We start from the raw sequence: 15,091 nt of genomic DNA, 5'->3' as shown, positions 1-15,091 counted from the left end.
ATAGTGAACTCCTTAAAACTCATACTTCCAGGGTAAAATTCCATTGTAAAACATTTGTTGCCGGTGCTGTAAAAATCGCTGTGAGAGCGCTTTGTGCTGACTAAGATGGAAACTTTCTGTTAATACAAATTGATCTCAGAACAAGCAACAACTTTTTGCAATTAATGCATTATGCATTTGTTACTTATTGTTAAGAATCATCAGGGAAGCAAGATCTAACTAACAGTAGTAATTATCACAGATTAAAATAAGGGGCTTTGATACGTTATGTGCAAACAGCTTACATGGTGACTGGGCCTCCAATACTTTATTTCCCAAACCAAGATCATTTGAAGATACAAGGAAGTCATCTAAGAAAGAGGCAAAACCTCATTTAAAAAGTCAAGTCCAAATATAACTTGTAAATAGAGCAGGCTGTTTGGGTGGTAATGGCAAACTGTTATTTTTATGTTATTATTAGTAGTATTTATAGACTACATGGACTCTGTGCACGAGAAGACAGATCACTTCCCTAAGGAGCTCCCAGTACTATATAAATAACTCACCTCGTGTCTGACAGTGATGGACGTGGTTACCCTACACAGATCTTAGATCCTGTTGCATTCAGAAGGTGCATGAGTGGGCAGCAGTAGAAGCTCCAAGTCTTTGCCAGACAAGTTGTGGTTTTATGTTCTCAGACTCTGGATCCACTTGTCTGTAGAAGAGGCAAGGGCCAGAGGCATGGCCATGCTGATCTTTATCCTGCACCTGCCAGCCAAAACCTCGTCCAAATGGCTTTGCAGCCATTGCCTGTCCATGCTCTGAAGAAGAGGAGTTTTTCCCCACTTTTTGTCAGGGTTATTTGTGGATGGTCCTTACTAGGCATTATTATCTGTGGAAAGCATTTGGAGCTAATTGAGCAGATTTAGCAAGCAGTCTTGGCTGTGATACTTGTGTATTCCCAATGTATTTGCAGCATATTTCAAGCATTGCATGAGGAACTGCTGTATCTAGTTCACTTTGCAAGCATGTATGGCCAGACTTGTAAAGTTATTTTAAATGTCTTTGAAGTTACCTTTGTTAGTCCAGACTGTCTACTGTAATTCTAAAGACAGAGTATTTTTCTGTTACTAGCAACCATGTGTAACCTCCATTACCACTGCTATTAATCTTCCAACTTCTCTGCACTACTGCAACTTCTCTCTTAAACTCTTATCTTAAAGGAATATAATTATTATTTTCAGCATTTAACACAAATGCAGCATTGGTATGATGAGCTACATAACTAAACTGCTCCCGGCCCGAGAGTCTTTGAACCTAGTAGAAAGATAGACTGCACAGCAAGAGACCCACTGAAGGTGTTAACCTGAAATATTTTTTTTCATTGCTGCCGGGATTCTTCAGAATTGCAATTCATTATATCATCCTTTTTTATATATGATGCAATATACAAATGGGAATCCAAGCCATCTCCCATTCAGTCATTTCTTCCAAAAGGAAATTCCACATCCAGTTTGCATTCAGTTAAAGAAACAAACATCTCATACGCTCTTTCTACTTTGAAATAGTTCCTCCTTGTTTGAAATCTGAGCTGTTAAATGTTCTAGCACTGGAAACAATTTTTACATTTTTGTTGTAGTTGTGCTAGTCAAAAGAACAAACATAGGTAGTTCAGTTTCCCAACACTTGCCTCAGACTCCTAGGCTGCTGAAAATATGCCTCTTGATACTTTAGCAAGACAGTAGTTCATTCTTTCATGATGAATTGTATTTTGCTGACAAACCCGATGTCAAGGATTACATTCCTGTGAAGAATGCAGGCAGCTAGTGAACAGAATGTGTCTTTATGCATGTTGCTCTCCTTTTCTCCAGTTGGCTTTTGGACTCTTCTAGGGTATAACTGAAGAGGCAAGATTATATAGCAGGAGCAATTCTCCACAAGATTTTTATGGATCTTTCTTCATTTCCAGTTTTACTTAATTGTTTCACTGTTTCATATGCCTCTACATACTCTATTTCTGTCCTGAAGTATTGTATTTCGAGCCAATAGCACAGAATGGTTCAGGGTTCCCAGTTTCTTTTTTTTTTTTTTTGCTGTTCTCCTTTTAACTGATATTATATCAAGGAAGGTAGAATTACAAGCAAGATGCACTAGCTCCGTCGTTAGTGCTGACTTTCAGAAGGGTGCATTTTCAGCTTTTGGAAGCTTAAACATGCAACTTCTGTACCTCAGGCAACAATTTATCTCATTAACCTATTATATTACATAGCCCAGTGAAAAGATTTTTAGAAGAAAGATACATAGAAGCCTTGTAATATATTGGCTTTGCAACATTTTTTCTTTGCAGTTACAGGAAATGCTCTGTAAATACTGAAGCCTGTATTAATCTCAGATAACCCAATGTAAATCCAGGGTAACTGTCTTTCATTCTTCCCTACAACCCATTGGCCACAAGCCAAGGATCTCACTCAGCACAGTGGGTCAGATATCAGTCTCTCTTACATTAGTGTAAATCCAGATTAATTCAGCCACTTAAGTTAATGCAGGCTTGTGCCAATGCCATGCAGATCAGAATCTGACCTGCCAGACTATGCAAGATCTTTGGGTCTTGTGTAGGAACCATCGCAGATTCATGCTCTCAGGTGAAAACAGAAATGTATGACATGTCAAGCAGGGCTTCAGTTAGGAGAGAAAGTAAAGGAGAAATCTTTTTCTACCACTTTACATCTCGTATAACCACCTGGCACAACTTTCACTGGATTCAGAAAGACTGTACACTCCAGAAACTGGAAAACGCTAGTAAGGATCAGCTTGGCAAAGTGTGATGTTAAACAATGTTCTTGTTGCCAAATAGTGTCAGTAGTGATAAAGCACATCTGAAAAATTGCCTATAGCCACCTGCCCTCCCTGGACATCAATACTTGCCAATTTCTTTACAGTATTTTGCTCAGCCTGTGAAATGCTGGCTATGGGTTCTCATCCCAGAAGAATATTAACAATAGGGAGGAAAAAATCTAATTTCCTATAAGAAAAATACTGGGTTTGTGCCAGACATAGAGGTGTTTCATACTGAAAATCAGCAGTCATTCATCACAATGGGTGGTAACAAGGATTTTGTAATTGCAAATTAATTGTTTTGGCAGGATTACAGTAGATTGTATTCTCTAAGAGATAAAACCCCCTAGCCTTACGGTACACCAAAAAACATGCTGGGGTTGTTTTTGGGTGGGTTTTTTTTTCTACAATCTTCCAGTGCCAGGAAGGCATGTTTTCTGAGTTTCAAATGTTTGCGAACATGAACAAAAGCCTCAATACACCTCACTTTTAATGATTAATTCACATTACATGATAAGAAGAGCAAATCAAGGACAGCTGTGGTTTGAGAGGTATATTCAAAACTGTTGTAAATATGGAAGCAAACTGTCCTTTGTTCTAACATTCATTACAAACTCATGGCTTGACCCACCATCTGTTTATGATAAACTATGGACAACTTGTTAATTCTTCGTAAAGGTCATAACTAAGTTAATCTTCTTCTACCTTGGAGAAAATAACTTTTCTTGTTGAATTCAGAAAAATCTCTGCAGGAGGGATTGTCGCTTAAAACTGCAGTTGCATATCACAGCTGACAGACCCTTCCCTGCCGCCTACTCACTTTGGCTCAGCAAACAACTTCATGATTTCTGGCTGCTCATGTGCATTCAGCACCATAGCTAGAAATGGACATTGGAAGATTGTCTACAGGCTTCACTGATGCAAATCAGTTGTTCTCCAGAAGAAAATAGAGCTGGATGTGACAGGAGAGGATCCAACAAACTTTAGTATTCAAACCTTCCGCTTCTCTGGTCCTAGGCATGACCAGGAGCCAAAGCAACTACTGCCCCTGTGGACTGCTGTTGTACTGCTAGTTGTGGTTCCCCATGGTTTGTTTCTCTGGTGCATGATCATTGATGTGCAAACCACAGCCTTTCTTGCCAACAGCTAATCTTAAAGATTATCTCATCCTTATAGAGGATGAGAACAAATGGCCCAAAATTGGTTGTATCAGCCGGGGACAATCCTCAATTTGGGAAAGTTGTTACCAGTATCCCAGTAAAATTTCATGCAGCCATTTAGAAAGGAAGATGAAAAGCCATTGCTCTGCATTTCTGAAGTAGAATGGTATCCTTTTGAGTTGTGATGAGCTAAAACTATCACCTTTAATTTAATCTCCATTGAGGAGATGCATGGAATAAAATAGTGAGAAAGCTGGTGTTTGTTTTACAAAGCAGAAACCACCCATCTCTTCTGGTGCAGTGAAATCTTTTTTGTTTATAGTACTGTGGGCCAAATCACTGACCTACCAAAATCAATGGTGAACTCCCAATGACTTCAGTGAGTTAAGGATTTCAACATAAAATGCAGAATTCTGGCACATGGCTTGCAGTTTACATATGACAGAGCTCCAAGGCTATGGGGGGTTTTTTTGTCATCTTTCCTGTCAGTTCAGGGCTTGCTGGAGTTTTCTCTGTTCCCTTTATCATTTTATTCCACAAACTTAAGTAAAAGAGAGATGAAAAAAGAGATAAAAGAGATATGAGCCAGCAGTGTGTCCAGGTGGCCAAGGAGGCCAACAGCATCCTGGCTTGTATCAGAAATAGAGTGACCAGCAGAACCAGGGCAGTGATTGTCCCCCCATGCTCAGCACTGGTGAGGCCGCACCTCAAGTGCTGTGTTCAGTTTTGGACCCCTCACTACAAGGACATTGAGGTGCTGGAGCATGTCCATAGAAGAGCAACAAAGTGGTGAAGGGTCTGGAGCACGAGTCTGATGAGGAGTGGCTGAGGGAACTGGGGTAGTTTAGTCTGGAGAAAAGGAGGCTGAGGGGAGACCTTATCACTCTCTACAACTACCTGAAAGGAGGTTGTAGGAAGGTGAATATTGGTCTCTTCTCCCAAGTAATAAGTGATAGGACAAGAGGAAATGGCCTCAAGTTTGTCAGGGGAGGTTTAGATTGGATATTAGGAAAAAATTCTTCACCAAAAGGGTTGTCAAGCACTGGAACAGGCTGCCCAGGGAAGCGGTGGAGTCACCATCCCTGGAGGTATTTAAAAGATGTGTAGATGTGGTGCTTAGGGACATGGTTTAGTGGTGGATTTGACAGTGCTAGGTTAACAGTTGGACTTGATGATCTTAAAGGTCTTTTCCAACCTAAATGATTCTATGATTCTATGAGCCATCCTGAATCCAGAATAAGGGTTCTGAGAAAAAGACTTGGATCATGGAAGTAAAAGCCTCAGAAGAGGAGATATGAGGGGAGACATCTCCATGTTCCTGCTGCCATTTCACAAATCTGTCACCTTGGGCTGCTTAAACCCAGCCCAAGGCCCTTCTACTGCCTTGCTGAAGAAGTAGCACATCAAAAAGAGGTTGGATGCTTCTAGGAATGTTTGTGGTACTCAAGGTATGACTTTTAGATAATCCCTTGCTCTTAACATGTATACCTTAAGAACAGCTTTTACCTAGGGATTTTCTAGGAATGTGGCCTCTTAATTAACTGAAATGCTAACCATTTCCTGAGCTAAGAAATGTCTGCACTTTTTTTTCCATGGAATCTCCATGTCTTTAAGGTAATTACAGCTTCAAGAAAAAAAATCTCCTGGGGCAATGCGTCCTTGAGGAGTTACAATCAAAGAGTTCTCTGGGCTAAGTCATAATCATGGATGGTCCCGCCACCACCAAGTACAACCAATTGCTCTGTTGTGGACAAACTTAGAAATGTACTTTTCCTATGTCTACTGGAAATACGCATTTTAGGAAAGAAAGGAAAGTTCATATGAGTTCAGCTTGTATTAACTACAAACTTCTGTATGGTCATGGGTCCGTCACTTAAGTGAATTCATATCACAGAGTTCTAGCCACCTGACAGTTTGGTGCCTTGTTTGAGATAGTTGTTAGGCTCCATTACAGTCATTGTAAGACAGGCAGCTGAAGGTAGTAGTTTTATCTTCTTTCCTTAGTAAAGGCTGAATTGCCCTTTGAAGTGGTGATCTCTCTCTGCTGACAGCAAAGGGAACCTAAACAAAACTAGTTCAGTAAAATGAATCCCACCCCTTCTGCTCTTTGATTCTCTGTCCCCACACCCGTGCAAGTCTTTAGTGATGGTCAGAGGTGTAAATACTGTATAATGGCACTGAACCAAGGTTCAGCCTCTACCTAAACTTGTACTAACTGCCAGCCCCAGTCGATGCAGCTGTAGTTGGAAACCTAGGCATGGAGAGTGAAGAGATGTTGACTACAATGCTGGCTGGCCATGTCATTTCCCCGGGGACTGTAAGCTACCAAGACCTGCTCATGCCTTTGAGGCAATGACTGCTCCTTGTTTGCACAACTTGCACAGCTCATCTCTGCTGGAGTTTCTGAGAACATCCATAGTATAAATTATTTTGATGGTTCCTTAGTAAAGGAGAATGTGCTGCAAGAAAGACCTTATTCATCAGTGTTTTGTTTGAAGTGGAGTATGTTCTGTCACAGTGTTATTGTCTCATGTTCCAGTACAGCCTCCAGAGATCCTATTAATTGGAAGAATAACTTTTCCTTTTTGATATTTTTTATTTAAAAGCCTAGTTCATTAAGTGCATTTGTTTTGATGGAGAATTAAAGCCTCCCACCAAGATCAGTGGATTGGAAATGGAATTCCATCATGACTGCTTTACTCTTTTTCTTTTTTAATGTGAAAAAGAAGAAAACATTAAAGACAGGCCTGTTCAAATATTGGCATTCATTTTCTCTGAGTTACTCTGAGACGTTACAGTGCCTAGGATCATGTTTTTAAAAATATGAACAGTAGGTAATTCACCATTTAAAGTTTGTACTACTCATCTGAAGAGGCTTTTGCCCCTTGAATCCTTACAGCACACAATATGTATCACTAGCAGGGACTGCTATAATTTTGCAGTCTTTCCAATAGCCTTTTGAGATTTATAATGACTACTGAGGCATTAAGGTGACAATCTTCCAGAACATCTTTAAAGAGCAATTAGTATCAGCCTTCTGTTGATCCCTTGTTTGACCGTGCAAAGAGATGAAATGCAGTGTTAGCTCAGCACCATACATTTCAAAGCTGAGTAGCTCCCTGTCTAGAGAATGCTCAGGCAGGACTGAGATGACAGAGATGAGCAGCATCTTGCTGAAGTGAAGTAATCCTAATGGTCCTTAGTTTAATTACATCTTTTAATAAATTGCATTTAGGAAGCATTGGTCATTAACTGATGAATAACTAAAATATGTGTTCAGTGGAGCTTCAGTTCCCAAGGTATTCTTTCAGACTAACATCTTTGACAGGAGTCAGTATAATTTCCTTGCAGTTTTTTGGGTGGAATAAGCTATGGAGTATTTCCATTTTGTACCTGCCACAGATCAAAACTTTGCACACACGCTATAGGTGGCATGCTAGAATATGGTACCCTATAGGCAATACCATATCATTTCACATCTCTGCTTGATCCTGTTCTTGAAATCCAGTTTGAAAGCTTGTGAGAAGTAAATTCTGCCTGATTGATATAATGAATTAAATGACATTTCCTCATTAGCATCCACCTGGGCTTCATTGTACCAGTACTTAGGGGCACTGTCACTACCCAGAATATTCATGTATTCAGCTCTTAATCTCTGAACTCTCTGTACACAATGGAACTTTTCAGAATAGCAAAGTCAGGCTTAATTATGCAGTGAGACATGCTGAATGTACTGGTCAGGTCTTGTTCCTTAGGGTCATGCAGTTTGAAAGCACAGCTGTAGGCAGTTTGCAAAGATTGCTTCTCTCTTTTCCTTCTAAGATACTGTCACATCAGCCATGAGCATTTTCTGCTATAATTTATTGTTTCTTCCCGTACTGAGTCAGAAGGGTATGCATTTTTTCTTGGCTAAATTAAACAAATCAGTCATTTCACAAAAGTTTCCAAATGAAAGATTGTTGTAAGCAAGACCAGATATGTTCTCTTTACAGATCTGGGGTTCAAAAAGGAGAAAAAAAGAAAAGAGGAAAAAAAAAGAAAGAAAGAAAAGAACAAGGAAGCTTGAAAAACAGCTTACAGTTTGCTTTGGGCTAATTAGATCTTATCAGTGAAAAGACAGAAATTTCTTTCTTTAGCATGATGCCACGGTGAAAGTTGACCTGGTATTTATGAAAGCATATTGCATGCTGCTTTTCAGCTAGTTCGAATTAGCGATACTCAGAAAAAGCCTGATGTTAAGGTGTGCGGAGCACTGACTTTTAGAACACACACATGTATATTATTAAGGTCTCCAGAACGCAGCAATTACAGGACATTTGTCATCCCTCTCAGATGCCATGTTAGAATGTTATTAATAGGTACTTGTCTTGCTTTCTGACTTTCATAGAGGCAAGAACTAAGACCCCTGGAGGAAAAACACTCTACCCTATCCTAACGCCTTGAAATACTTGAACTCTGAAGTCAGTAAAGCGTGACTCTCTCTCGGAATATTGGAGCTTTAGGTATAGTGTTATCCTTGGCTTCAGCAGCTTTCAGCAAATTGGGGACAAACCAGTATCTTTAAACATCAGATGACCGCAGACTGATGAACAAAGAAAAAAAAATCTTATCTTCAGCTTAGTTATTACAATCATCTTGAACTGTATTTCCCTGCAACAGATCAGCCTTCTAAATATTGGAGTACATTCAGGATTGGCTGAAGGGATGCTACAACCTTCTGCTGGAAAAAGCAAGTCTCTTACAAAAGAGACTAACATCTCTTAGAGGTTAGAAAAGTGACATTTTTAAAGGTGGTGCATGGTCTGAATGCATCCCTGCCTAGCCTGCAGCTCTCAGCTAAAGCATAAGCAGTGCTTCATTATCCTGTTCAGTCCTGAACAGATCACAGCCTGTCCTCTGTAGTGGTACATCTGTACCTTTTTCTGTCCCCAATAAGGCTCAACACTGGGATTCTTCGAACTGGTCTCTCTTATGCATTCCTCCAGCTGCCCAACAGCAGCCCTGCCCTGGCTTCATCCATTCTTATTACTCTCTCTTTCTCTGGCTATCTTTTGTAAATCAGGAGTTGATGAAATCCCTGACAGATCTCAGCACTTACTATAAATTCGTTCTATTTTAATACCTAATATTCTCCTGAGGCATTTGCTTTCGAAGCAATTAGACATCTGTCAGCCCCTTTGGTAGAATTCAACCTTTCATATCAGTATCCTAAGGTGGAAATAGCATTCCAGTTGAAAAATCATAGCTTGGTCTTAAGGCTGAAGTTTTTTAGTGAGTAAATCTTCTTTAGGCTGATGAATGCAGCTGCTGCCTTGACAATTTGTGAGTTTATTTCTTTCTCAATATCCCTACTGGCTTGCATGTTACTGCCAAAGAATGTGAATGGAGGCATTTTTGTATTCCTTTTGCCTTCTCAAGAAGTGTTTGACCTGGGAGTTACAAGGGCTCTCATTAGGTTCACTTTTTGTAACTGTTCATTAACCTCCTTTTTTTTACAGTGCGGAACAATCCTTTGATCTTTCCATGTGGGTGGATTTCCAATTTACAATGGCCATATTGTCAGTTTAGTCCATTACTGTTAAACTACATGAATTTTGCATATGCATTTTTCTGATAGTGATATCACTGGCAATGCCCGATGGAAGGAAAAAAACATTTCTTTGTTTGACACTGGTTATCTCTATTCAACCACTTGTGCAAGTCCCCAGCTTCCTAGAGTAGGCAAGTTGCTTGTGGGTTTTTTCTCAGGACTTGTGTAGCAGCTCAGGTGGCAGGCAGAGATCCACGCAGCTCTGAACCAGGTTCCAAAACCATTCCTCCGATTTCACAGATCACTTTACTCCATCGTGGCATCAACACGCGTGCGTTTCTTGAGAATTACATCAATGGTTGTAAAGGCTTTTCTGATTTTCAGAGTATGTTTGGTAATAGTTTGTAAGGACTCAAAATTTGCCCCAAAAGTCCAATGTCCATCAACAGCATTTTAAATGCCATCAGTGCAGTTTCACTGTGCAGCAGTGGAGCCTCCCAGCGTTCTGCACAGTGGAAGTGTACCAGCTCTATAGAAGCTGGATCAGGTGCTGGGCTGTAATGGTACTTTTGGCCCTGTAGCCCAGGCCACACTCTGCCACAAGCCATACGCTCTCTGGCAGCTTTGGCTGCCTGGAAGTTCCTCTGTTTGCAAGAAGACCACAGCACCTTTCCTTACTCAAACTCCTTATAAATTGTGTCCAAGGCTGAGGGTCCTGTATCAGAGGGCACAGAGTGATCTAGCCCTGAAAATTGTTCTGTGGATACGCTTACTTGCTCCATAAATCTTTGGGAACAGAGACTGTAGCAGTGCATTTAGCTGTCCAGAGTAAGAGGGAAGGTATTTATGGGAATTTGCTGTTCAGTTGGAGTTTGATTTTTATGCCTCTTTTAATGATGTCCTCTCTTCATAGTGCAGCATGAGTAACAATTCCCCCTTTGTATGTATTTTGTATCTATTCCTATTTCCTATTGAAATTCCTAGGAAAGAGACTATCCAAGTACAGAGTTGAAAATTTCGTCTTAAAATAAGCCAGATGTCCAACCTTCCTTTAGCTGCCAAGCCCAAAAGAGTTCAAGAAAGATGTTAAAATCTGTCTTCCTGGCTGTGAAAAACTAATTGCATAGCATAGGTGATGATCCCAGTCTCCCAGGAGAAGGAATAAAACTGCTTTGGGCAAAAACTCTGCTGTTATTTGTCTAAGGATTGGAGTTGGCAGTGTCTGTGGAAAAAGTTTCATTGCTTGCCCTCCTTGCTGGTTAACAAATACAGAGACAGGAACACAGACAAAGGTAGGTGACTGTTTGTATATTGGTATCTGAAAACCTTATTCACCTTATGAGAAAAATGCTTTTTTCTTTCATTCCTTCTTTTTTGTTGTTTTTTTTTCTGTTAAGAGCATTCATAAGCACAGGAAGAGCCTAAAAGCCAGAGACAGAGGTTTCAGACTCACAATATTACAATCATGTGAAGGAACCCTGTGGCCTGGATGGGTTATTTTATGCCTATGTGGTAACAGCTATTCTGTTTGTAAAATGGATGTACCATTTACTCCCCTTGCAAAGACTTTTCTGAGGATTAAGATTAGTAAAGCACTCTGAAGACTAAAAGTGCTACTGAAATCCTGAGGATTAGAGGTTGCTTATGACTAGTGAAGTGGAAGGGCCTAATGGTTGCATTTTTCAGGATAAAAATTGTTAACTTTAAATCCAAATGTAATGGCCATGCCTGACTGCCTTCCAGACTGGTAGAAGTCACTGAGGTCACACAGTGCTGGGGAAGAGCAGAGGGACACCCAAGACTAACAAAAGGCCTACAGCTCACTGCAGAAGCTCAAGTTACGAAGAGGGTTTAAATAAGGGACTTCAGTGATTGCTTTTTGGTAGGGCATACAAGGGAAGGGCTCGTTCAGCATAGTCCTAAATACTATAACCATTGCTGAGGTGTTAATAGACAGTGACCAAATCTTGATGTAAATTCAACATCAGAAAATCTTAAGTGCAAAAAAACTGTCATAAACTAATGTGTTGACCCTAAATTGAAATAAGAAGGATGTAAAGGGAAAAAAACCCCAAATATTTATTTTAAAAAAAAAAGTTCCAAAATACATTTAAAATTTTAATATTGCACAACTGCTACCTTCAGAATACAATAATCAGGTCCTGGAGGCGGCTGCATAGTGGGAAACACAAAGGTAAACTGCACATCAGGATGGCTTAGTGGCAAAGACCAGAAGGAATCTGAGCCAGAGATTGTTCTGAATGCAGAAGTTCAATCCTAGAGGGAGGCTAGGGGTGAAAGAATAGAAATAAAGAGCAGGTGGAATATAGGGGAAAAATTAAGAGAAAAGCAAATACAAATTTGGTGAGTACACCAAATAGAAGAAACCTGTTTAATAAACAGTCGTTAATGTGAGTGACTTAAAGAAGAGTCACTGTTATTTTTGACAACAGGCTTCACTGATCCTACAACTCCTACTCAGAAATAAAGAGTTCACATTGTGCAAATGTATTTCTGCATTGGCGTTGTCTGAAGCAGGACTCCGTCAGCTCTATTTTACATGGTCCTGTTCATCTGAGGCCATTTTTTATCAGGCCTTTCAATGATTCATAGAGGAAGGAAAAGCTCCCTGCGCTCCAGCCCAGAACAAAGCTATACTTCTTATATCAGATGGTCTTTGAGAAGCAGTAGGGGTTTCTTGTGCTATTTCCAGAACAAAATGACCACAGCTTTGCTGTGCTCTCCCTCATAGATGGGAGAGGTGGAGGCCTACATACATCTATATGTTCTTTGGCCCTGGGTTCTAATCTTAAAGCATTCACACTGCATACACATCCTTCGTACTTGGACTTCAGTCCAACCTCAGTTGTGCTCATCTTTTGAGCTTCTTCAATGTTTGGCATGCTGTTTTTAAGAAGTACCACTCCAAGGCGACAGTGTTGTTCAGGGAGAGAGCTCCACTGCCCTGGCTTTGTTCAGAAACAGCAGAGGACAGAAAACATGATGTTTTTGACATCATCCTAATTATATCTCCTGAGTTTTCCCCCACCTCCTCCTCCTCTCCCCTATCGTTTGCTTGTGTGTGGCTTTAGCAGAAATAGGAATCTTACCAAAGTCCTGCAACCCATTGTTTCTTTATTTTAAATACAAGGTTCTTTTATTAACTCCAGCTGGTGCACCTCACTGTGCTCACTGTGTTTGCTTTATTAAAATTGAACAGCGTGCAAGTAGGACATTGTAAATCACAAGTGACTGGGCCAGAGGAAGAGGGAGGGAGAGTCAAGGACTCCAATTGTATGACAACAAAGAGAGCATATAAGCAGACTGGGCCTCCTGGCTAATAGAAGCCAAAACTCATGGAGTACAATTTGCAATTGCTCCCAGGAGGACAGACAAGTGCCAGACGGTTAGCAGGGATAGATGAGAGTGAATACTTGAATACCTGATGTGTTCTCTTGTATACTGGAACAGAGCTTCTCTAGAGGTCTGGGCATGCACTAGGAGCTGCCTGCCTCTGCTGTAATCCTTGGTTTTATCTTATATGCCTGGCAGTGGTCATCTGGTCTGTGGAGGAAGCCTTGTTAGACCATCCAAGTCTTGGAGAGGGCTTTTAAACCAAGGCAACCAGTACCACTGGCTCATTCATGGAGAGGGAGGTGGAAGCTGCTCATCCATAATTAAGCATTGTACGTTTTCCAGCTTTGCCTCTTTGTGGCTGGTGGAGGGAATTGCATCTCTGCCTCCTTGAACCTTGTGGGCATCCACAGGGACAGTCGATACAGGTGGACTCTGAGTCCAGACAGAAAGACAACAGCTTTCTTCCCTGTGCCAGGACAGTTCCTCTGCTAACAGCACTCCCTGAAGCTGTGAAATCATCATGGACAAACGCGAGAGCTATATGAAGGGTCCCTGGATAACATGATGCTTCTGTTGTTGAGTCCTCAACACCATAGGGAGCTGCCAGTCTGCTGCACACTTTAGCTCTGGCAGTGATTTTTCTGGTGTATGTGTGTATGTGAATTTGAAGCTACTCTGCTTGGGCTGTGTCTCAGTGCCTTCTCTCCTCCAGTGCTCCTCAACCTGTGGGAAGGGTCTCCAGTCACGCGTGGTCCAGTGTATGCACAAAGTCACCGGGCGCCACGGCAATGAGTGCCCTGTCCTGTCCAAGCCAGCAGCCTACAGGCAGTGCCACCAAGAGGTCTGCAATGAGAAGATAAATGTCAACACAATTACCTCGCCCAGACTTGGTGAGTGAGGGGTGTTGGGGGGTAAGATGCCAACTGTGAAGGACCAGACAAAGCCCAGGGTCCCAGTGTGATAAAAGTGGGGCTTCAGAGGATTGCCCAAGGCCAGAAATTAGGAGAGGGTCCCCCAGTCAGAGTCTAGACTAAAGGTCCAGTGTGGATAGGTCCTCTTTTATCCATCAGTCCCTGCTTCTGGCTTTGCCCAAACTGGAGCGCTCAGGAGTGGATAGACCTGAGAGACCAACAGGAGCACACAAATTGTGGGTAGGTGATTGATTGATTGATTGATTGATCACAGAGGTGAGGGAGCTGACAGGCATATCTTTCTCCATCACAAACACCTTCACACCCTGCTTTTGCTGCGGTGACTGTAAGTAAGATAATTTATTCATCCGTGACCCAAGAAAAGTACATGACCTTGACAAGTAGAGCATCACTGGGTTTTTTTTTTTTGCTTTTCATTTGCTGCCACAGGAATGTGATTTGATGAATTAATTTGCCCAGGGAGGCAAAAGAGCATCTACCCTCTTTCTGTGAACCCTTTGATTTTCTGTCACTGTCCTTCTTCTCACCCTCCCTGCATCCCCTGTGTACCTGGCTGAGATGAGAATATGGTGAGAAGCTATCTGTTTCCCAAAACACCTTAACACTGTATTTAAGAAATGGGTCTAGTTAAGAAAGCTTCTGTTAATACAAAATCGTGGGAATCAATGATTTTCCACATCATATTTGCTCAGTTTATAAGGGGATAAATATATGTTTTTCCAAACTTCAGCCCTATGTGTTCAGCCACAGCTCCAAGAACCAAGCTGGTTTCTTTACATTTCACACATCATCACCAGTAAGATGAAGCTAAACTAAGCCATCAGCTACATGGACACAGCCTCATCGGTGCCTCCCATTACTTTTCAGTATAAGAGGCTGGGTTGTAAACAGTGCTGCTAAAAGCTTACCAGAAAGAGCAGCCTCCACCCTCTCAGCAGAGCTAGTTTTGTAGGTCAAGAAGCCTCTAAGACATATGAAAAGGCAGAGAAGCTAAGTAATAGAGAACCATTTTCTAATAGTGCTGTCCAGTATTAAATAACACTTCAACTACGACTGGACTTGAAGCTTCTGAACTGAAATTTGTTTCCCAAAAGCTTAACAGATGTTTAAAAGAATGGGAAATTTTATTCTTGCAAATGCAGTCATACTGAGGAGCTTCTAACCTCTTGTTTAAGAACATATGAGAGTACTTCCCAGATATTTTAGCGCTAAGAGCATAGTGAAAGGAAAACATTTCATTTGCGAAGTAAGCCCTTGATACACTGATGAGACAAGAAATCCATCCTAATACACATTTT

The 15,091-nt window shown here is 41.1% G+C and overlaps 1 protein-coding gene across 2 annotated transcripts in view; it reads left to right on the top strand.

Moving 5' to 3' along the window:
* ADAMTS17 (ADAM metallopeptidase with thrombospondin type 1 motif 17) overlaps positions 1–15,091 on the top strand; it is a 197,388-nt gene that overhangs the window by 176,193 nt on the left and 6,104 nt on the right. For both annotated transcript variants that reach the window (XM_054837482.1, XM_054837481.1), the window contains one exon: positions 13,574–13,751. In XM_054837482.1, coding sequence (XP_054693457.1) covers positions 13,574–13,751 — 178 coding nt within the window. The remainder of the gene's footprint in view (positions 1–13,573; positions 13,752–15,091) is intronic.

The sequence above is a fragment of the Grus americana genome, chromosome 10 (assembly GCF_028858705.1).
Source record: "Grus americana isolate bGruAme1 chromosome 10, bGruAme1.mat, whole genome shotgun sequence".
In the NCBI taxonomy this organism is placed as follows: domain Eukaryota; kingdom Metazoa; phylum Chordata; class Aves; order Gruiformes; family Gruidae; genus Grus; species Grus americana.
Note: the sequence above shows the minus strand (reverse complement) of the source record. Positions and strands in the feature narration are given on the sequence as shown.